General features: G+C 38.3%; 1 protein-coding gene across 1 annotated transcript in view; it reads right to left on the reverse strand.

Annotated features, from left to right (window-relative positions):
• LOC100566826 (transient receptor potential cation channel subfamily V member 6) overlaps positions 1 to 23,916 on the reverse strand; it is a 43,719-nt gene that overhangs the window by 13,425 nt on the left and 6,378 nt on the right. Inside the window, exons 2-8 of the mRNA XM_003226556.4 lie at positions 12,708 to 12,805; positions 12,322 to 12,444; positions 10,541 to 10,681; positions 8,854 to 8,952; positions 7,759 to 7,934; positions 5,169 to 5,315; positions 209 to 421 (exon numbers count right to left, since the gene is read on the reverse strand). Coding sequence (XP_003226604.2) covers positions 209 to 421; positions 5,169 to 5,315; positions 7,759 to 7,934; positions 8,854 to 8,952; positions 10,541 to 10,681; positions 12,322 to 12,444; positions 12,708 to 12,805 — 997 coding nt within the window. The remainder of the gene's footprint in view (positions 1 to 208; positions 422 to 5,168; positions 5,316 to 7,758; positions 7,935 to 8,853; positions 8,953 to 10,540; positions 10,682 to 12,321; positions 12,445 to 12,707; positions 12,806 to 23,916) is intronic.

Consider the following 23,916-nt stretch of genomic DNA (forward strand, 5'->3'; position numbering starts at 1 on the left):
CAAAAAGGTTGGATCACTAGGGAGAAAAGTTTTAGCCAAATTCTCTCTATTTTATGCTGAAAATGGAAATTATTTTTAATGACATTCCTTTTACTTGCAGACTGCTGTCACACAGTCCTCCCTCATATCTAAGATTCCATTAGTCTGTTCCTGTGCATAGATCCAGAAAAGTCTGAGTCAATATAAGCAGATCTATCAGTGAGTGCACCTGCAGTGTTTTCTGGAGCAAAACCCTGGTGTCCCGCGTATTTGTTCGGTTTTCCAGCCGGTACTTCAGAGGTCTATAAACACAGCACATGGTGAAGCAAATCATGTAGAGGACATAGAACAATGCCAGGAAACAGAAATAAGGGCGTCCATATGTGTTCCACTTCAGGCTCACAAGCTCTTTCACTGGGGTTATGTCTAGAATATGACGAGCCTACAAGAAAGAAGCAAAGAGATTAACTGAGAATTGTAGTTCAAAAATCATTTTGTTCTGGCATACAGTTTGATTTTGAAGGGAAACAACATAAGAGTGCCTATTTATTAAAAAGATATATCTACAATGTTTTTCCCTTTCTTAAAACCCATATAACTTCTTGCAATAAACAAGAGGAGATTTGGAGAAAAACACTTCAATTTAGTACATATTGCTGTGTGGAGAAAATGCCGGCTAGGCAGTGGCATAAGAAGATAGTAAAGAGAGGATGAAAAACAGAGTCATGAAAATTGTATAGTTGTTCACCAGGTAAAGATGTTCTTCATGTCATATTTTTTAAATGAAAGATTTAGCAGTAAGTATAAATGCAAATAAGCTTGTAGGAAATGTTCATAAAGACTTATAACTACAATCACATGAAGATGGATACAATGTGAAAAGCAGTTAAGGAACAAAGTGAAACTGTTGCAACAATTTCTCATTACTTTGGTCAGTAATTGCTTTGATGCATGGATAGACAGTAAGAACACTTTAATTCATACTTCAGCAGTTATGCCGATATGTTTGTAGTGATCTGGTAGCCCTAATATACTGGAACAAAATAGCCGTCCTGTTATGAGGAATTAAACTGCAAAATGTGTTGTGTGTGAAGTGTTTACTAAGCTCAGAACAAAAGTTGCTGCATATCTTCATTGTTCTTTGCTGTCTGTCAAGAAGCTCAAATCATAATTCAGATTCTAACTTAATGTTTAACACAAGACATGATTTGATATGGTATCTGAATTAATATTATGTGATGGTTTTTTTTGCAATTACAGTTCTTGAGTACTAGTCTCCGTTGATTTCCTGCACTCCAGGCCAAATTAAACAGATTGAATTATTTTTAGTCTGTCCACATCTAATACTTCCAATGAATAAAACTTTAACTGCTGCGAAATGGCTGTTAAAGAATCTCCTTTCCTTAATCAAATTATTTGCCTACTTAATATTAGTAACAGAAGAGAGAATTGATAAAATAGCTACCTCCACAAATATTTGCTAAAAAGATACAATTATGGAGATTTTGTTTTGAAGTAGGATATAGTTTGCTGGCTTTTTTAAAAAGCCCATATATTACATGATGTTGGTAACTGAAGTTGTGTGTGAATTCCTGGGAGGGGGATAAAAAGGGAGGTTTAAGGTTGCAAAACTAGCCTTGCAGCCCAAGACATCTTTCATCAAAGCATAGGAGATTAATTTCAATATTTTTTCAGACCAGGGATCCAAATTTTAATTCTGAGTTGCAATACGTTAAAATGCATTGCTTTATTTGCTTAATCAATAGGTTTTTCTCAATATCTATAGTTAGCAATGATGTGCTGTGATCATTCCTATACATAGACTCTTCAGTAATATAGACAATGAAAAATTTTAATTCCCATTTAAGGTTAGGTTATAATCCAAATGCATAGGATAAATTAACATACAACAAAAGAGTAAAACAAAAAGAGAGAGAGAGTTCTCATAGAAACTAGGGTGACCCACCTTAGTTTGGGGTGTGATCTTATAGCTAGGAATTAAGGCTATATTGAATTTATTTCTGCTCACCTTCAGCAGGCCCATTTCTGAGATGTTTATGATGGTTCAAAGAGTTCAGAATAAAAACAGGCTATAATAACCTCAGATAGTGTATGTAAAAATCATAAAGATAAACTGGCTGAAGGCAGCTGAGGCACAGAACCATTCAATGGGCCTATCTGGTGTGAAGAATTTCTCATATAATAAACTGTAGAATTGAATACAATGACTTCTAAAGAGTAGATGTTAAATTTAACAGTGTTAACAAGATCTTAATTATAAAAAGAATTTGTCTTTCCAGAAGAATTGATTTGTTTGTCCAGTTATGACCTGAATGTTGAAAGTGTTTTAACTCATTTTTCCAGAAAGACAGAGATGATAATGACAGTCACACAAACAGTAACTGACTTGGCCATGGTGGTCCATGCCTTAGTTACCTCCAGGTTGGATTACTGCAATGCACTCTACGTGGGGCTGCCTTTGAAGACGGTTCGGAAACTACAGTTGGTACAAAGATCAGTGCCCAGATTAATAACAGGAGCTAGTTATAGAGAACGGTCAACCCTCTTGTTTAAACAGCTCCACTGGCTACCAATAAGTTTCCGGGCCCAATTCAAGATGCAGGTCATCACCTATAAAGCCTTAAACGGTTCAGGACCTGCCTATCTCCGTGATTGCCTCCTCCCCTACGAACCTACGCGGACCCTAAGATCATCAGGGGAGGTGCTCCTCTCGCTTCCACCTGTCTCAAACACGGCTGGTGGGGACGAGAGAAAGGGCCTTCTTGGCAGTTGTCCCTTGGCTCTGGAACTCTCTCCCCAGGGAGATCAGGTTGGCTCCTTCCTTGCCCATCTTCTGCCGGGAACTGAAAACATGGTTGTTCTGGAGCACGTTTGAATGAACAGGACTTTCAGATTTGTCATCAGATTATTTTTCTATGTTTACAAAATTGTATGGCACTTTATCTCCGTTCCTTATACCATATGATACAGCACTTAAATGGAACCTGTCCCTACGTTCCTCCTTTATTTACTCTGATTTTATTTGCTCAGATTTTTAGTATTGTTACTATGTTATTTTGTTTACTGCTGAAATGTTTTAATTTTGCTGTTGTATTTTGTGTATGTAATGTTTTTGCTATGTCGTTTCAGGCTCGTCCCTGTTGTAAGCCGCCCCAAGTCCCTTTGGGGAGATGGGGCGGGATATAAGAATAAAGTATTATTTATTATGATTAACTGGGACTGCTTTCTCAGATTGTCTGACAGGAGTCTTGCCTAACCCACTGCAAAGGTATCAGGGTCGGGGTTAAATTTAGGACACTTTCTACGCATGAGAGCTAAAACACTTTCAACATTCAGGTCATAACTGGACAAACAAATTTATTCTTCTGGAAAGACAAATTCTTTTTACAATTAAGATTTTGTTAACACTGTCAAATTTAACATCTACTCTTTAGAAGTCATTATATTTAATCCACTATCTTCCCAAAATGTTAGCAGCCTGTAAAGGTGATAGTTGTCAGGACCCAGGCTGCAGAGCACCAATAACCATGCGCAGAAGCCAGAATCTATTTAATATCTTTATTAAGGGAATATATAAAGTCAATAAAAATAAGTGTAGAATATAGTTCAGAAGTAGACCTTTCAGGAAAGGTCAAATATAGTCCAAGAAAACAATGTCCAATATGAGATATTAAAGTCCAAAGTTGTAATCCAATAACCGAAACACACACTTTGCCAAGCAAAGTGAGGGGAAATGACAAGGTCCTTTAGTCCATGGAGCTTGATGCAAGGCTGGAGAGCAAATTAGATTCTTGGCAAACAAGGCTTGATTCAAGGCAACAAGAAGCGAGGAACAAGAACAGGGTCCGTGGCGAAATCTGTGGCGAGGTCCGGGGAACAAGGCAGGGCTGGAACGAGAACAAGGTCCTGGAAACTGGAGTAGCGTAGTCCACACACAATCTACTCCCGAAGCTGACGAATTGACTCCGCAAGGAATCCTTTGTGGTCAAACACCTAAATAGGATCTTGTTTTCCCGCCAGGGAACACTTTCTCTGGGGAACAAGAAACGAAACCTAAACTGTGTCCAGATGCAAGACTCCTTAAAGTTTCCCAAGGGAAGCAGACTTAATCAGCTAATTGTCTGGCAGCTATCCTAGCGCTGCGGCGAGTCGCCTCTCGAGCGCTTCTATCTTGATTACAATAAACCCGGCGAGAAAATGGGGGAGATTTCTGCTCAAGGCTTGTTTGGCTGTCTTCTTGTGGGCAAACATCTTGCAGGTGCAAGGGCTCCAATTCTGGCAGAAACGGTGGGAAACCCAAGTTTTCCTCTTCATCTGCCTCAAAAGTACTAGGAACAGGACTACATGGCCCATGAGTCATCACAATAGTCTGGTGAAGACAACTATTGGTGAAATTCATTTCATTTGTCAGAATGGAGAGCAGCTGATTTTAAGAACTCTTCACAGTATCTATTTATTTTTCAAATGGTCGTTTTAAGGACATGCATTCTAAAAGACATTGCTATTTTGTTTTCAGGTTTAGAAGCCAAATCTAACATGCTGTTTTTGGTCTTCTCCAGAAAACATTTACTCCAGCTTGACTTTTGGATCACAATCTAGTAATCACTGCATACTATTGTTGCTGTTTGTGTCCCTTCCTAACATTATAATGTGAATGTAAAGCACTGGAGCAAAACACTGTATCAGCTGGTGATAAGGTCAACAGCAGGAAAGTATGAATGCTTTCACTGGGATTTTAAGAGACAAAAGATTCCACTGTGCAGATCCACTTCAGTTATACCAATTGAAGTGGATTATACCCGTAATAGTTAAATAGAATGTTCATGTTTACATGGGAGTAATACACTGCCTTTCTTCCCATTCACCCAACCCACTAGCTTATGCTTTCAGAAGATTTGTAAAGCCCTAGAATACAGCTCCCTTCCTTTTTGACTGAATGCTGAAAGCCATGGGGTACAAACTACTACAGGCAGAAAGTCAAAACCTCTTCCCACAGAAACTGGTTACACAAATATTTGCCCAAATGTCTAGAATACATCTGTTGTTCTTAAGGTACATGGAAGTTCTTCGCAGATGAAGGGAGGGGTTTTTTTGCCTAAAAAACCCTGAATTTTGTTGGAACTATTTTTAAAAACCACATCAAAGTAAACCAAGTAAGCATATAGTACCTCTCTTTTCTTGGTTGAGACAACAAGCTCTAGAAAAGGTTGCTCTTCACCCCAGGAATCAATTTCTGTGAGGTCATAGAAAACAGTGGTAATAGGCCCAAAGGACCACAGCCTGTGCCTTCGTTTCTGCATGAGGTGCTGGAACATCTGGAAAGGAAAGAGACTTAAAGATTAGTCATGTCATGTTCAGAATCTATTGAAGATGGTGACAATGTTCCAAAAATCTACATTGACTTGATGCTGAACTAGAGGCGGAAGGTTTTATTGGAATTTGGCTGAAAATCTATAGACTGACTTCAAAAGGAGGACAGAATAGTTCAAAAGGCATTGGGTTCTAGGGTCCAAGCATTCAAAGTTTATGCCACTAGGAATCTTCTGGATCTTAGATACTTCACTGCAGAATATTCCTTTTGATATGGGTGTGAGAATGAGGGTTATTCTCTACTTCTATTTTCTTCTTCTTTTCCCCCTTTTATTGTGGAATATATATGTATGTATGTATATGTATATACACACATAGAAACATATAACCTTTGATATTCCAAAATCAAAATACAAGTATTTTCCCCCACCACCCCATTCCCACCCATGAACCCCCACCCTTCACTTCTCTTTACGTAATATGAAGGTACAGGAATACTATTGAATATTTATACCTCAGTATGATCAAGCATGTAATCATTTCCCTTGGTTTCACCAGCTATTCTATTATCACTCAGAATCTTATTAATCTTATACATAGCCATCTGTCTGAGGTTCTCAAAATTACTCATTTTATTTTCTTCATCATCCTGTATCCTGTTGTAAAACGGGATTCACTACTTCTAGATGGGCAATGCAGAGTTCTACCCTTGCAAGGAGGAGTGCTACAAACAGAAGATTCCCTAAACTTCTCTGTACATCTATTGACACAATCATACTTGACCAGAGGCCAAGACAACAAAGCAGCATTTAGAATGGATCTGTAACATTCTGTATTATCAGATGATTTCTTCTCCCCACCCACCCTACTTTCTAAATTATCCTTGCAAGTTACATGAACGGAATAGGTAAAATAGAAAATCCAAAGTATTTCTTTCAAGAGATCAGTTAAATAATCAGTCCACATGTCGCTGTGACACTTGTGTTGGCTTTACAAATATAGGTTCAGTGTTCTAAATGTGGGTAGTGTCTACTCTGTTTGAACTCTTTTTCTGGGCTTTCCTGCACAATGTACTGCTTTAAAACTGCACACATTAAAATCAGTTTCTATACTTCTAGAAATCCGATTTTAATATATGCTTCTTGATAATTTCTGTAAGGTATTTTGGGCTGAAGAGAGAATTGGGGATATTTATTTATTTACTATATTTATACCCCGCTCTTCTCATCCCGGAGGGAACTATACCTTTTACTTCTCAGCACATTGATGCTCTGTTTGTCCCACAAACCTGGCTAAATGGTCTGGAACCAGCCAAGCTGCATCAAGTATCACCCGACTTCCACAGACCAGTACTAGTTCACCGTGGCCTACAAAGCCCTGATATTAGGGCCTGGACATCAATCTAAGCAGCCTGTTTGCTGTGAGTATTTCTTTGTTAAATTTATGTCCTGTTGTTTCATCAAGGTGTGCTCACCTATGAATCTGACTCTGTTGGTTCAGACAATACCTTGTCATAATATCTTAAATCTAAGAGACACTCTGACAGGTTCTTGTTTAAGATCACTACAACTGACATGGATCCATTTTGTTCTCTTATGAAACAGTTTATTTTGATTATTATAGAAAGAGCTTTGTTCAAGACTGTGTCAGACCTCTAATAAAATCAATGTTGTTTAACATGAGCGAAAAAGTAATAACTCATTAAACCAGAAACTACTATGAAAGGGCATGGTTTGATTGCACTGTTGAAAGAGAAGAAGTCTCAACAAGCTGAACAAGCCTCAGACTACATTCAGACTTATCAGCAAACCATGATTTATTACTTACTTGAGCAGGAATAAATAATAATAATAATAATAATAATAATAATAATAATAATAATAATAAAACTTTGTTTATACATCACCACCATCTCCTACAGGGTGGTTTACAAAGCACTCAAAGGTGCAACATACAAAATACAAAAATTGCAGAAACAATAACATAAAACAATAACAGCCAATATAAATATCTCAGTCCATAAAACTCCTTAGTTAAAACCAATAAAATACGGCTATAGCTGCAGATATAAAACAACAATAGTCAATCTAGTAATGTAAAGTGTTTGGTGACTTTATAAGCTTTGGGATTTCCACTACACTTCCAATTGTGGTTTGCAATAATCCACATTAAGCAGAAAATGAATGGTGAATTAAAGTTTTAATATTTCCCCCACACATGGAAAAGTACAAACCCAAAGCTTGAGTCTGCTCATACACATAATAACAAACTACGGGTTGTCAACATAAGACACATGACATATTAGGCCTTAGTTGTGAGGCTGCCAAGCAACTCCCACATAAGTCCCTTGGAGTCTCCTAAAAGGAAAACAGAATACAGCATCAAAATAAATTGTTTCTGAACTCCCTTTGTTTCATCTATTAAAAAAATAACTGGACATATGCTTACCACAGTGTTGCCCTCAATACCAGCTAGTTTGAATGGTGTGAGGCCCTCGTTGTTTGTAATTGAGTCCATAGGCCCAAGCCCCCCCTCATGTCTGTCATAGGAAAGTAGCAGGTTGTACATGTGGCACGCAAAAATCCTGTTGGGCTGAAGGACCAGGATGTGAAGTATGGTATTACCTGAGAATGAAACAATGGAAGAACCACATTCAGTGAGCAGCATAATGGGAAAGTGAGAAATCATATTATGTGAATTTCAGGTAAGCTTTCCCCAGATCTATTTGGTCGATTTCAATCAACAAAAAGGTCAGTTTAAACACATTAGTTTGAAGTCAACATCTTATATTGAAAAAACATTAATGCAGACTCCTCCCTTGCATAGGTATACTTTGCTTGTGATAGGGCTACAGAAAGATATGTCACAGTTAAATATCTTTCACCTCAAAATTGCCCGAGAAACGGATAGTATACGCTAGATATTGGAAAACCTCAGAGGTACCTCCCTTAGCAGAACTGGAACAATATATTATAGAGTTGCTGAGGATGGACAAAATAACAATGCACTTAAGAGGAGAACCTTTAGAGAACTTTGTTAATGAATGGCAACCAATGATCCAACATTTCAATGTAAAATTAATCTAAAAATGTACATAGAGGAAGCAAATAGACTGAAGGCAAGGAGGAAACGGATATAAATTTGGAACTTATAATATTTTTATATGTACTATACAAATAGAAGCCTGTGACCCCTTATTGAAAATATATTGTCTGAGAAATGATTATGAAAGACTAATAGATGAAAGTATTGCACTGTATGCAACAAACACTTGCAATGTATGTATATTTGAATGAATGAAAATAAATAAACATTATATAAAAAAAATTGCCTGAGGAATAGCTTGTCATTGCCTTCCACTATAAACAGTCCAGGGGAAATCTAAACTGATAAAAGCAAAATGATACATCTAAACTGATAAAAGCACCTAACGGATATAATCAAAACCCATTTGTTCAGTTTTAGTGATGACAACCATGATTTGCTTTCTGCTGTTAAAGAAGTCTCAAAATAATATTCTCCTTCTGCCTGCATTTCTCTTACCTAGGGAATCTTGTGCCCTGATATCAGCGCCATTTTCTATTAAGAGACGGACAATTTCCTCACTTCCAGCACAGGCTGCAAAGGATAAAACATGTTCCCCTGAGGAGGAATAAAGAGGATTAGAAAGGGGCCCCAACACTGGAAAGAAGTGATTTCACCAAAGCTTGGTAATTAGGACTCATCGTAAAAGTAAAAAACATGTTTTTAAAAAGTAATGGCCTAATGGATGGATGACTGACTTAGGTCATGCTGAGTATGATCAAGTCTCAGTTAGTCTAATGTTTTTATACATCTACTTATTTATGTATTTGTCAGATGAGATTTATTTACTTGGTACAGTTGGCAGCCTGGCTCCTTTTGTCAAGTGATCATCTGCCTGTTTGAAATAGCCATCACAGACTTAACAGCATAGGAAAAGCTTTCAATTCCAATACAAGGCAAGCCAATGCATCTAGTTTATATCATGCTCTTCACTTTCTAGTGCTAACTACTCAGAAACTTAAAGAAACACGGAAGGTTGCCTAATATCGAGTCAGATTTGTGATCCACCTAGCCCCACACAGCCATGCAGTCATGCCGGCCACATGACTCTGGAGGTGTCTACGGACAACGCCGGCTCTTCGGCTTAGAAATGGAGATGAGCACCAACCCCCAGAGTCGGTCACGACTGGACTTAACGTCAGGGGAAAACTTTTACCTTTTTACCTAGCCCCACACAGCTAGATTACCTGGCTTGAGATCATTCAGGATTTTTTCCTAACACTATCTGGACCGGGGAGCACCCGGTGTATTAAAGTGCTGAACTGCTGACTGAAAGGACGCAGGTTGGAATCCGGGGAGCGGAATGAGCGCCCGCTGTTAGCCCCAGCTTCTGCCAACCTAGCAGTTCGAAAACATGCAAATATAAGTAGATGAATAGGTACTGCTTCAGCGGGAAGATAACGGTGCTCCATGAAGTCATGCTGGCCGCATGACCTTGGAGGTGTCTACGGACAACGCCGGCTCCTCAACTTAGAAATGGAGATGAGCACCAACCCCCAGAGTCGGACACGACTGGACTAAATGTCAGGGGAAAACCTTTACCTAAACTATCTGGACATCTCTAGTACTCTCTAGTGGTCTCCCATCCAAATACTAACAATTGCTTACTTTCTAAAATCAAACATGACTGAGTGTGTTCAGGATCAGGCATGCTGTATTTGAGAGGCTGAATTATCATCTATGCAACCACTACTGCCTCCTGACACCTCCTAGAGAGACCAATACTCCTCAATTCCTGAAGCCGCAGTACTCTGTGGTAGAAGCTGATGAGTCATCAGCAAATTGAGACCCAGGTTGCCACAAGATGGTCACCAATATTCAAACCCATAGTAAGAGTAAGCTTAGAGTAAATTAAAGTAATGAAAAGTAAAGGCAGAATATTAAGCACAATAATGCTTAGTGCTAAATGATAACTTAGTTATGAAGAGTGAGGCACTGATTGACTTCCTTAGGACATCCAGTTATGAATAAAGAACTCCAGTTGCAACACCAAATTAATTTTTAGAGAAACACACCTGCTGTGAGAAAGATACTGATGTAAACAGTGGAAAGGTTGTTTTGGAACATGGGGAGCAGTCCCTAAAACTGTATATTTTTCAGCTGCCAGAAGTAACCCTGTCTCCTGGAGCTGCAGATGAGATCATACCAAAGTAGAAGAGGCTTTGGGTGCTGCGCCTGAAGAAGAGTCCTGTCGCTCGGGGAGTGGAGATATGAGCCCCTTTCTTGAGAAGGCACTTCACCAGGTTTACATTTTGATTGGCTGCTGCAATGTGCATAGCGGTTTGCCCTGCAATTCACATGTGAAGAACACAAAACAAAGGGATTCACCATTGAAGACTCATGTTAGACATGTTTCACATATTTTGCACTATGATGTGTTTACAGATTTACCAAAGATTTTAAAAGAAATTCTGGCTACATGTTTCACAATCTGGAAACTTTCTTTAATGAGAAATACAAACATGCAGACAGTTCAGAAAAAAAGGCAAAGCCAAGGCAGAGAGTAAAAGCAGACATGACATTTACCACATCTCTTAATACTATTAGGGATTAAAAAAACACAGTGTTGCATAGCTCTAATGTGGACTGGGGCTAGGATATTTTTTTTTTTCGTGACAGGAGCGACTTGATAATCTGCAAGTCGCTTCTGGTGTGAGAGAATTGGCTGTCTGCAAGGACGTTGCCCAGGGGATGCCCGGATGTTTGATGTTTTACATCCTTGTGGGAGACTGCTCTTATGTCCCCGCATGGGGACCTGGAACTGACAGAGGGAGCTCATCCACTCTCCCTGGATTTGAGCCATTGACCTATTGGTCAGCAGTCCTGCTGGCACAAGTGTTTAACCCATTGCGCCAATGGGGGTTCTGGACTAGGGGATGGGAGAACAACTTTTCAGACATTTCCTCCCACATTATCTTCTCACTGAAAATCATCCTAAAGTTGATGTGTAATTCCGAAGCTGATGGTAACATCACTGGAGATTTTCAGTTTGAAAATTGTGATAGAAATGTCTAAAAAAATGTCTACCTGCTCCCTCTCTTATTGCAGAATCAAACGATTAGGTTCCCTGTCTGTAAAAATAGGGTATAAAATGCCAATCATAATATTAAACATTGTGGCTAATGTCATATATAGTTTGACCCAGGCATTTACCTAACTTCCATCACTGTTCATGGGTATATGGCATAAAGAATCCGTGTGTCTATCATATCAGCCTAGCAAAGTTAAAGTGGTTTAATATGATTTCCTAATTAGCATCATGCAAATTCTGTGGAGGAGGAAATGCAGTTAGGACCTTCCAAATTGCAATTAGTAGAATTCTCTAGGAGGAAGCCAGTGAAGATAAACTAGCATGAAACTACTATAAATTTGTAGCATAGATACATCTTACGAAGGAAACCACAATACAAGGTAATTAGCTTGCTGACAGGTATCAACCCCTTTCCATGCCTCCACATTCAGATATTTAAAAACGTGGGAAACTCAATATTGCAACATTTATGGAGACAAAGAGTCACAAGGAGATTCCCTTTGACTCCAAGTGTTTTCAGATAAGCCAGCTGTCCAAAGTTTCAGTGTCCAAGGGAAGACAAACTTAATTTGGTATTCCTCAATTTATTCACTTTCACAATTTATTTTCCCTTAGATACGAGGGACCTGTGGGAGAAAAGATGTCTTATGTATGCGTCTAGAATGCTATATGCCAGAAAACTGGGAAACTGGAGAAATCTGAAAAGAAAAAAAAAGGATTATACTGATATATTACAACTAAATTATGCCAGGCAAAAAAAAAAGGAAGACAATTACCAGATTTGTGGAAAGCTGGTTACCTTTAATCAGCTATGAAATATCAAAAGGAAAAACCTCTGATAACACCATTCCAGACTATGGATATTAATTTTAAATTTCTAGCTCAATAACAATTACCTTCATAGAGTTCGGATGTCATCTTCTCATTGATGAGTTCTGGAGCAACCTCCAAAAGAGCTTCAGCAGCATTTTCATTATTATAGAGGGCGGCTATGTGAAGGGCTGTCTCACCAACAGCTCCTACAAAGAGTAGAGGAAACAAAATAAATGGTCAGCTAAGAATGAACTGGATTTCTAGCAATGCTGGCATAATGGAGGTAGCAATTTTGTGTCTTCATATGTCTGCCCATTTAAATTTAAAACTGTGGATGGATGACAAGAATAATTTTGATGAGAAAAAAGATATTTGAATCAATCCACCCTTGTCATACTTATTGTGATTCTCTCCTCAGCAAAGCATGGACTCCATTTGTTAACTTGGAAAGCAAGGAGGGGGTGAATACCTCTCTGAAAAAGATCACAGGACCCATCCATGGTCAGTTTCCTGATGGCTTGGACATCGTTTTCTTTAGCAGCCAGAAGTAGTGGAGACTCCCAGATTCTGTAAGCAACCCAAATGAAACAAAATGATGTAATTATTCACATTTACTTTTCTGCAGCTTGTGAAGAGAGTCAAAATGCCATGTATGCCACATTTTCCTTATGCGAATGGAAGAAAAATTATGATAATGGGTAATATGATCCTGAAATATTTGTCAGAATCTTGAATCTGAGAGAACTGAGCAAAACAGAAAATAAGCAAGCCAAACTAACTGGTAACATTTTTTTGAGAAACGGCAAGTCACTTCTGGTATGAGAAAATTGGCTGTCTGCAAGGATGTTACCCAGGGGATATCCGGATGTTTAATGTTTTACCATCCTGTGGGAGGCTTCTCTCATGTCCCTGGATGGGAAACTGGAGCAGACAGACGGGAGCTCACCCCGCCTCCCCCCTCTCCGGATTTGAATTGCCGACCTTTAGGTCAGCAGTCCTGCCAGCACAAGGGTTTAACCTATTGCACCACCGGGGGGCTCCAGCTGGTAACTGAAGATGCATGATTACCTTTTGCAATGTTTACTGAAACCACATGAGGGCAGCATAGAGACAGATCAGAAAGGTAATGTATCTAATTTAATCCTTTTCAGCAAAAACTGTAATAAACTATGTTGTTTTGTCCTCAGCCAGTAGCTCAAATCCCTTCTAGAGCTGGGTTGCAATCCTGTGCACACTAGATGTGGAATAAGAACTTGCACCTTTTAACTTCAGGGAGATTTTCTAACCCCCATTTATACATGCTGTAAAATCCAAATTAATGTGGATTATAAGGGCGGAGGGGGAGGGGGTAGCTAAGAAATGCACACTTTTGATGCATTTTACAATGACAATCCACACAGAAAGTATGTGTTAAAAAGTCAGGAGAAAGTCCAAAATCAGTGATAAAATGTGCTGCAGGTGATCAGTGTATGGATGCTGCAGAGCAAAACTCTGACAGCGCTAGTGTAAACCGCGCCACCATTGGAAAATATGAATAAAGGAACCAGTTATGACATTATCAGAAAAGTAAACAAACTTCCCCCCACTCCTGCTCCTAGGAAACGAATTCTGTTTTTTGTTTTTGAATTGGATGATGAGCTCCATTGCTGATTCTTATCCAATGGGTTGAGGCATTTCAGCACATTTCTCCAAACAGGGTAAGAAAAAAAATGTTATGTTGGATGGATTTAGGGTGCCTGCAGAGGCTCTCTGGAGTGGAACTATATTTCTTTAATCTACATTCTGATTTGGATTATGTGGCTGTGTAGATGAAGCCCTAGTTCATGGCTTCCCACTCTTAGGTGTTACACCTAGCTATCTCTGGAAACACTCCTAAGCTTTGCCGTTCCAGGATGTCAAGTGGATTTTAATAACCATCATTGCCCATCATGTGCAATCATTGATATTGTAGGTGACGCTCTAGCATGTAATTCCTTTAACTAGGTCAACAAAAATCAAGGTCAAACTAAGGATTTACATAGAAGTAAAATTTCTTGACAAAGCAAAGAAACAACAAAACAAATACTAGCATATAAAACCTTCTCCAATTTCCAGAATTTGATGAATATGCTACTATAAAGACTTACAGTGTCAGAGATAATAAAACCAACAAAATTACATAATTAGTGTTTGCTTTTCAGAAGTAGCATTCTATATTACTGAACTTGGTTTAGGTGTAGGAAACTCTCAATAAAAAAGTATGACAAGGGAATTATATTGGTTTTGACTTTAATTTTAATTAAATTTTAATTTGATTTTCCCTTTAAAATTTTGCAGACTTGGGCTAAATTCTGTGAATTTGTAGGCTATACTTACAATAATGATGGGTAAACAGAAATGAAAAGAAATGTAGCTCTATCACCAAATTGATATAGGTGCCATAATTTTATGACGTAAGTGCTTCAATTTGGAAAACAGTTTCCACAAACGTATACCATAAAATGAATTGACACCTTTATAGTCTCAATATTCACAACTGAACTGTTTCCTGAAACACAGTTTGGTAACCCTTGGATTTAAAAGTCTGAATGGTTGGTCCAAACTAACATTCAACATTAATATAAGTGTCTTATTTAACTTACTACATAGAGTTTGATTAAATTGTATCAGACTTTGTTGTTTGGTTCGGTATGGTGATATGGTCTAAGGGCTAATCAATAAAATGTATTTATTATGTATTACCAAGATGACTAGTATTTGATGGGAAGTTTACTAGATACCTTGGTAGAAAATGAAATATTAGACTAGTAACTAATACAGTAGAGTCTCACTTATCCAACATAAATGGGCCGGCAAAATGTTGGATAAGCGAATATGTTGGATAATAAGGAGGCATTAAGGAAAAGCCTATTAAACATCAAATTAGGTTATGATTTTACAAATGAAGCACCAAAACATCATGTTATACAATAAATTTGACAGAAAAAGTAGTTCAATACGCAGTAATGCTATGTAGTAATTACTGTATTTATGAATTTAGCACCAAAATATCACGATATATTGAAAACATTGACTACAAAAATGTGTTGGATAATCCAGAATGTTGGATAAGTGAGACTCTACTGTACTTTTAGATGGATTTGGATCTCATCAATTGTGCAAAAAGCCTCAATTATTATGTTTATTAGTCCTTGACCCAAATAAAGCTTCTCATTTTCCAGGGAAGAGCAATATGGATTCATAATTAACACAATTGTCTAATCTTTTTGTTTCATGGAAGGTTTTTATTTGCAGAGCTGCATTCGACAACTCATTATTGTAAAGCTCTAATCTTTTACAATATTTTGTTTCTAACTACACCATAGATCTCATAAAATTTGATGATGGAAACTGAGTTCTATGATGATTCATTGCATGAGAGACAGCCAATGAATATCAGATCCCACCGCCTATATTTTATAGAAAGGAAGTGGTAAAACCACCTCTCTGTATTTTTTGCCTATGAAAACCCCATGAAATTCAGTTCATCTCATGTTTCTCATACCTCTCTGGAAACTACCATGTATTATGGTTCCACAGCAAAGCACTTCCTTTCAAACAAATATAAACATACTGATAAAAATATCTTAAAGGCACCAAATATAACCAGGTAAGTAGGGTCAGCCCTTGTTAGAACTTTGATGGGAGGTCACAAATATATATTTTGCGCAATATTTCATAGGAAGGATCTGGCAATCCCCCACCCCCTTTGAGTATCCCTTGCTCACAAAACCTCATGAAATTCATGGGGTCACCATAAGTAGTTAGCCATACACACATTTTTTTCTTATTTTGAAATATATACTGTCAAGATACAAAATAACAATTTCAAAAGATGAGATACTGTCTCAGTTTCAAAAAATCAGAGTCCCATATTAATAGAGCAAAGCATTATGATAATTCCCAAGAGACATGGCAAGAACCAATGGAAGTTCCACATTCATGACTGCTTCAAACTGAGAAAATACAACGTGCTGAGCAAACAAAACAGAGCTAACTATCACCTTGTTTAACTTCCTGGCACCTGCCCAGAGAAACTCTTTGACATCATTATACAGATATAAATGACCATAACCCAGGAATTTATTGTATACAGTAGGACAATTCCTAAAGCAATCAAAATCACTTTTCTCCAAATGCAAGTTAGGTAACCTAGTTCAGGAAAACAAAACGAGAAAACAAAGACTCTTGACGTCACAAGCATGCAGCACAGACTCAGTTTCCAGTCTGATCTCCAACTTGGAGACAGATCCAGATAGAAATATTACATGCAATCTCATCAATTTTTCTCTCCCCAGTGGAGAAGTTGGTACCACAAGCAGGACTGTTGTGTTTGCTGAGGTCCAGGAAACAGAGCCTACTACCTCATCACTCAAGGGGCTTTTGGCCCCCTCTTCCTCCTTGGGGACAGGGCCTGCAGAGCGCCATTCCATGACGCAGGCTGTGGCCCCACCCCATTGATGGCCAAAGTGACGAAGGGCAGGGAGCCAATGCACTTTGCCCTGATGCCCCCATGTGATGGGGGAAGAAGAGTGGGTGTACGGGCTAGGGGGAATATGTATGATGAGGTTCCTTGTATTGTTTTTCACAAAAAAGAAAGGTAATGAATCTTAGCTCCTAACTGAATGTTAAATCAAAAACGCTAGTCTCTTTAATTTTTCAAAGCCTGAGGGCAGGATTCTAGGAGACAGTCAACTGGCCCAGAACTAGACTTCTAGGTCTAATCAGACACAGGAAACAACTGAATTTATCGGGGTTGTTGTATGTCTTTCGGGCTGTGTGGCCATGTTCCAGAAGCATTCTCTCCTGACGTTTCGCCCACATCTATGGCAGGCATCCTCAGAGGTTGTGAGGTATGGATAAACTGAATTTATCAATGACATAGCTTTCTAACAATAAGGGGAAGTTAAAATAAATTTAAACTGTAGCAATTGACTTAAGTTGCAATGTCATCATTGAAATTATTAAATAAATTGCTAATTAAATGAACTCTGGGTTGTTATGTGTTTTTCGGGCTGTAGGGCCATGTTCCAAAAGTACATACAGCCCGAAAAACACACACCAACCCTGTGATTCCGGCCATGAAAGCCTTCGACAACACATTAAATGAACTCTGCTGATTCTTTACCCAAAACTAGGGCTCTTCTACACTGTTATATAATCTAGAATATCAATGCAGATAATTCAAATTATGTGCTTTGAACTGCATTATTTGACAGATAATCCAGTTCAAAACAGATATTGTGGTTTATCTGCCTTGATATTCTGGATTATATGGATGTGTGGAAGGCCTCCTAGTCTATCAAGGATTGGTTTCTGGAGGCGGGGAAACTAGGCCTCAGAAACAGCTCTGGAGCTAAATGGAGTTCATGGACCTCCTCCAGCATTAAAGGTCCCCCTGAAGTTTTCCCAGTAAAATGGGACATTTCCTAGGATCCACATGGAAATTTTGCAACGTTAAGAAAGGATGTGATAATGAGCTGAATAAGAGAAAGGGTTTTAATGGGGTAAATAAGAATTGGAGTTTACAAACCATGACATGTGTTGATTTCACACTTTGGGTAGGTCATATTTTCTCATCCTCAAATGAGAGCAAACGGAAACCCCGTCTGAATAAATCTTGCCAAAGAAACTCAATGATAAGAGTTGCCATAAATTGGAAATTATTTGATAACAACAAATCATACACTATTTCCTATGTGTAATGAAGTATGAGTTTTGTATTCATGTTTGTTGTGTTTAACTATGTGCTTGTGGTTTTGTTGGGTAGGTGTGAGACGGTAGCAGCCATTTAGTGGCTCTCCTCTGAGACAGTTGCCATGGAGATGTGGGCGGAGCATCTGCTGAGGCGAGGAGAAGTGAAGAGGTTTTTAAAAGTGAAGCCTTAGTCTGTGCTCTGATGAGGCACAGGGAAGATTGATTCCAGGTTGATGGGATCAAGGAGACTCAATTGTTCATTTTGAGTCGGTTTCAAATAAATTTGGTGACTTATTTAATGTAGTCTGTGTCCTGGAAAGGCACAGAGAATCTGTGATATTATATCACAGGGGTGACTGTGGTTTGAAGTCACTGGATAGTCCAAGGTTCAGACTTTGGGAACCAATCCTAGCTGGACTCACAGAGATCCATTGAAGTAACAGTTTAAAAGGAGCAGAGGAAGAAATTTTAACTACTTTAAGTAAAAGAAGTGATACTTTAGAGAGTTTGATTCATCTCATTCTAGTATTGTAACTGTTAATAAGAATAGCTCTAAGTGAAACATCTTTTGTAACCACTAAGCTTGTGCCTGAATAAACTTGATATTGTTTTTTTACATCAAAGCCTCTGTTGTCTATAGACTCCCTCAGCACAATTGCGCTACCATTTTAACACCGAATAAAGTAAAAGGCTTCCTCTGAGCGATTGGGTGGTTGAGCACTTTTATAATCTAAAGTGTCTCTCCACACAGTGGTGGCTGCATTTCCACTAATCGGTGGCAGTTATCTTTTATTATTTGGGACATCTATTCGTTATTAATTGGGTCTTCTACGCTACCCTCTTTTACAAATTGGTGGCAGCGGTGGGATAAAAAGATTCCCCCTGCCTGAAAGAACCTTAGACGTTATTAGTCCTTTACACTATGTCTTTACTAAATACTGTATAATAGCTTGCCTCTGGAAACTGCAGTAATTGTGCAGCGTGGATGCCCCTTAAGCTTTTTGAGGGGCAAGTATTCTATCATCCACCTGCAGTATAGCAGAGAAAAAGAGTATGTTTGTCCTGTTTGTCTAAAAGAAGGATCAATCAAAAAAATATTGTTAGGATCAGGCTATGGGTTGGAACCACTAAATACTGTAACATGAGCTACGAATCGGATATGAATTGCCTCTAGCTTTCTTTCTTACATGGACTATTCCTCTCTAGCAACTTGTTTTGCAGGCCTGATCAGGATCCTAAATATCCAGAATTTGCAGTTTAGAGGAAACCCTGATATCTCAGGTGGCACACTGACAATTGTCCTGCAGGTACTTCAAAAGAAAGCAAATAGGTCAACAATTAACATGGCCATAAAACCTAAAAGTAATTGTATTGATGAGTTACTAATTACAGTTCCTGTTTGATGCAAGAATTCTTCTCTTCTCCAAGGGAAATCTCCAACCTAAATCATAAGGAGTTTTCCAGGCTGATGCAAGAGATTGTTACTGAAACTGGGGCTCCTTCTACACTGCCACATAATCCAGATTATCAAAGGAGATAAATCCACATTATTTGCTTGAACTGGATTATATGAGTCTAGATAATCCAGTTCAAAACAAATAATCTAGATTTTATCTGGCAGTGTACAAGGGGCCTCAGTTATTGTTTTACCCATCATGCCTCAGGGGCAGCAGGGTGGTGGTAATGAATAAAATGATACCCAACAATTTAGATCTCTGAGTTATTTGAGACTAGAAATAGCAAACCACATTACTGATGTCCTTTTAGGCCCCTTCTACGCTGCCATATAATCCAAATTATTAAAGCAGATAATCCACATTATCTGCTTTGAACTGGGTTATATGAGGCCCCTTCCACACTGCCATATAATCTAGATTATCAAAGCAGATAATCCACATTATTGTCTTTGAGCTAGATTATACGAGTCTATACTGCTTTATAATCCAGTTCAAAGCAGATAATCTGAACTTTATATGGCAGTGTAGAACCAGCCTTAAATACGTAGGAAGTAGCAGCACTTATCCTGAAGCCTGGCGACATGATGTTGCCCATTTCCCTATTTCACATTACTTGCAATTAACAGGGGCATGGAAGAACACTGCACAGTGTAGTACTGAATTTGGATACAGTTGAAGTTGAGTAATGTCTAGTTTTTCTTGTTGTTGCGGTTCTGAAAACATTGCTGGCAATCACCTATTATGACTGCTGACATTCATGGGAAAAAACTATTTGTAGAAATTCAGGTTCAAGGTTGTATCCCACTTCTGCTATACAACCTTGACCTGAATGTTATTTGCTTTCAGGAACAGAGGGTTTTCCAAACAGCACTTGACTTGCATCTTATTACAATAATCTAAGAGGAGCACTGAGAATGGGGATAAAGCTACCGTAGAAACTGAAATACTTGCTTGGTGCCAACCAATGTATTTGTGAGTATGATGGGATTTCAAATTGTCTCCTCATTACAAAATGTATAATGCTATTCACAGGGCCCCTGGTGGCACAGTGTGTTAAAGCGCTGAGCTGCTGAACTTGTGGACCAAAAGGTCCCAAGTTCAAATCCCGGGAGCAGAGTGAGCGCCCACTGTTAGCACCAGCTCCTGCTAACCTAGCAGTTCGAAAACATGCAAATGTGAGTAAATCAATAGGTACCGCTCCGGAGGGAAGGTAACGGTGCTCCATGCAGTCATGCCAGCCACATGACCTGGAGATGTCTATGGACAATGCCGGCTCTTCGGCTTAGAAATGGAGATGAGTACCAACCCCCAGAGTTGGTCATGACTGGACTTAACGTCAGGAGAAACCTTTACCTTTACCTAATGCTATCCACTGAACAATATAATTATTTCCCTCAGTTTTTGCATACATATTGCAAGCCTGAAGGAAGGGAACTGTCAAACTAACATTTGCAAGCCACTCTGACAGCCTTTGTGACTAAAAAGTGGAGTTTAAATACTTACATAAATAAATATAGATGATAATGCAAGATAAATGCCTGACTTGTCACCCAGTTGTAAACCCAATTCCTTGTGCAGCCACCAGTTATTATCAACTTCAAATTATTATTGTCTGAGGACCAACTGAACTCACTGGATTATAGATAAAAGGTTCTCCCTAATCTCTTTGTAAACTCCCATGCTGACCCAGGTTTACAGCATAAAACAGTTGATTCTGTACTTACAAGAAGCATGGGTTTCTTCAAGTTAATTACTTTGTAAACACTTCAAATAGAAAAGTATAGATATAGGCAAGACTAAAGAGAAGGATCATATACACCCAAAACTTTTGTACATATATGTGACGGTGCCAAGCTATGCAATGAAGTTTAATATAATTTTAATTTAATTTGCTCCATGTGTTTGACATGGGCTTTACATGCAGCAGGACAAAATGGTGGAATCCTAAAGTGCCATAAGGGTGTGTGTGTGTGTGTGTGTGATAAAATCACTTCAAACTACAGGTGGAATTAACCCTTTTTTAAAAAACAAAACAAAACATCTATCATTTTTCAAAATCTTTGAAAACATAAAAATAGCACAGGAGGCAAAAGTTCAGATTGATAAAATTTCTCATCACCTGCTAGCTTGATATTTACAGGCAGTGTTTTCCTTGAGAAACAGAACATTAGTCTAAAGTTGTGCTAGAAAACTTTGATGGATTCAAAAGCAGATTTTTTGGGAAAGATAAGAATGGCCAGACATCCACTCCTGCTTTGGAACAACAGTTTTTAAAATGTTAAACAATAAGGGAGGCAATACTGCTTTAATTTTCTAAGATAATTCACTGTTTTTATTCTTTCTGACAGAAAATAGTCCAGGGAAGCTGGAGATGGAGGGCCTGGAACAACTAAAACTGTTTTGTGGAGTTGCATGCAGTCCTGGGGACATATCCTATTTATTTAGTGATCATCAATAAACATCAGAGATAATAATAATAATAATAATAAAACTTTATTTATACCCCGCCACCATCTCCCCAACGGGGACTCGGGGCGGCTTACATGGGGCCATGCCCAGACACCATACAATATAACAAAATAAAACAACATATCATAACACAATATAACAGTGCAAAAATAATCATATACATTACAGCACAAATCAGAGAAAACAGTAAAAAACAGGGCGGGCCACATGAACACTTAATTAAAAACTCGGGAGAGAGAGACATAGGAATAGGGGGAAACAGGGAAATAAAATGGTGGAGCAGTCTAAAGGATAAAAACCAAGGGGAATGGCCAGAGCAATATATTACATTTACTCCCCAAAGGCACATCGGAAAAGCCATGTTTTTAGATCTTTCTTAAAGGCTAACAAGGTGGGGGCTTGCCTAATCTCAGTGGGCAATGAATTCCACAGTCGGGGGGCCACAGTATAAGACTCAGTATGAATAACTTCTGAGGACCCTTCCACACAGTCATATAACCCAGAACATCAAGGCAGAAAATTCCACAATATCTGCTTAGAACTGGGTTATCTGAGTCTACACTGCCACATATTCCAGTTCAAAGCAGAAAATATGGGATTTTATTTCAGCTGTGTGGAAGGTGCCTGAGAAAAGGGGTTGGAAACATGGGCAGAATGTATTTATTTAAGTTAATATAAAACTCTATAAAATTATTCTGAAAATCACATACTAGTAATCTTCTGAAGAAGTACAGAACTTCAAAAGATATCATTTTTCTGTATGCAAAGAGAACTGATATCATACATTAATGAAGATGCTAATAAAGTATCATCTGCAAATATGACAATTTGAGGAAAATCTTTGGATTTCTCTCTACAGCAACTTGGATGAAGTAATAGCTTTGAGGAATTCCTTCAAATTTCCTAGAGCTTCTACATAATCACACTGTTTATTTCCATTTTGCTTGTGATTTATGCCACAAAATATGTCACTGTTGCAAATGCATGAAACACATGCGCGTACATACTCACACTTTCTCATCTGAAGTATAAAAAATAAGTTTGAATAAAAAGTGTGAGTGTGTGCATGCATGTGTTGGGCTTAGAACACTTATCAGGATCCTATGTGACTAGTATTACATATTGCAAATATGTCCCATTCCAAAGAGCAATTTTCACAGATCACAATCTATGAGAAACACTAAACTGTAAGGAGAAAGAGCTAACGTGAATGTTTCTATGACAGTCAAACATTTCTTGGTTGTATCTTTTCCAGCTGCTATGTCACATAGGTGACACTAAGTACATTGTTTCATGCATCCCTTTTTAAATGTTATTCGTAGTGTGCATTCATAAGTGAATAATAACCAGATTTTTGCTTGAATTCATTTATATATCGTGAGTGTAAAATCTACACTAGATGCACATTCACTTCAAAAACATGTTTCCCATCGTTCTGTCCAACAATACAAATCAAATAAGAGAGAAGGATTAAATCACCTTATGTATTGCCTGTAGATAAAACCAATCAAGGACACTTTGATATCTAAGAAGAAATAGCCTCCAAATGGCACAGAGCTCAAGCCACTGGGCACTGTCCCATAATTGATCAAATCTGTGCATCTCCCTTTACGCTGTGAACACCTCAATGTATGTCAATATACAGCTGTGTTTATACTTTGAAAATTAATTTAAGATAATTTTAGTATCATATGCAGAAATATTCTCACATTAAAAACATGGGCTGTTCATAATTTCCTCACAGACAGCCTTTACCATCATTCAAAACCTTCCAGGAATTCAGGACAGATCCAGCATCTTTTCACCTTTTGCACAACTCTGGAAATACCAGTGACAAGTGCATCATATCCTTTCCCATGAAGCAAACATCACTCTACAAAACAGAAACATGGATGCGTTGATTTATTTAAATACATTAGGAAGGTGGAAAAACTGGTCCAGAGTCAGTTGTATTGTTAACCACCTCAGGCACAATATTGTGGGTACCGTTAAATGAGTGACTGTCCAATTCTTTGATGCATATTCGTTTAGAAACAG

The sequence above is a fragment of the Anolis carolinensis genome, chromosome 2, assembly GCF_035594765.1.
Source record: "Anolis carolinensis isolate JA03-04 chromosome 2, rAnoCar3.1.pri, whole genome shotgun sequence".
NCBI lineage: Eukaryota > Metazoa > Chordata > Lepidosauria > Squamata > Dactyloidae > Anolis > Anolis carolinensis.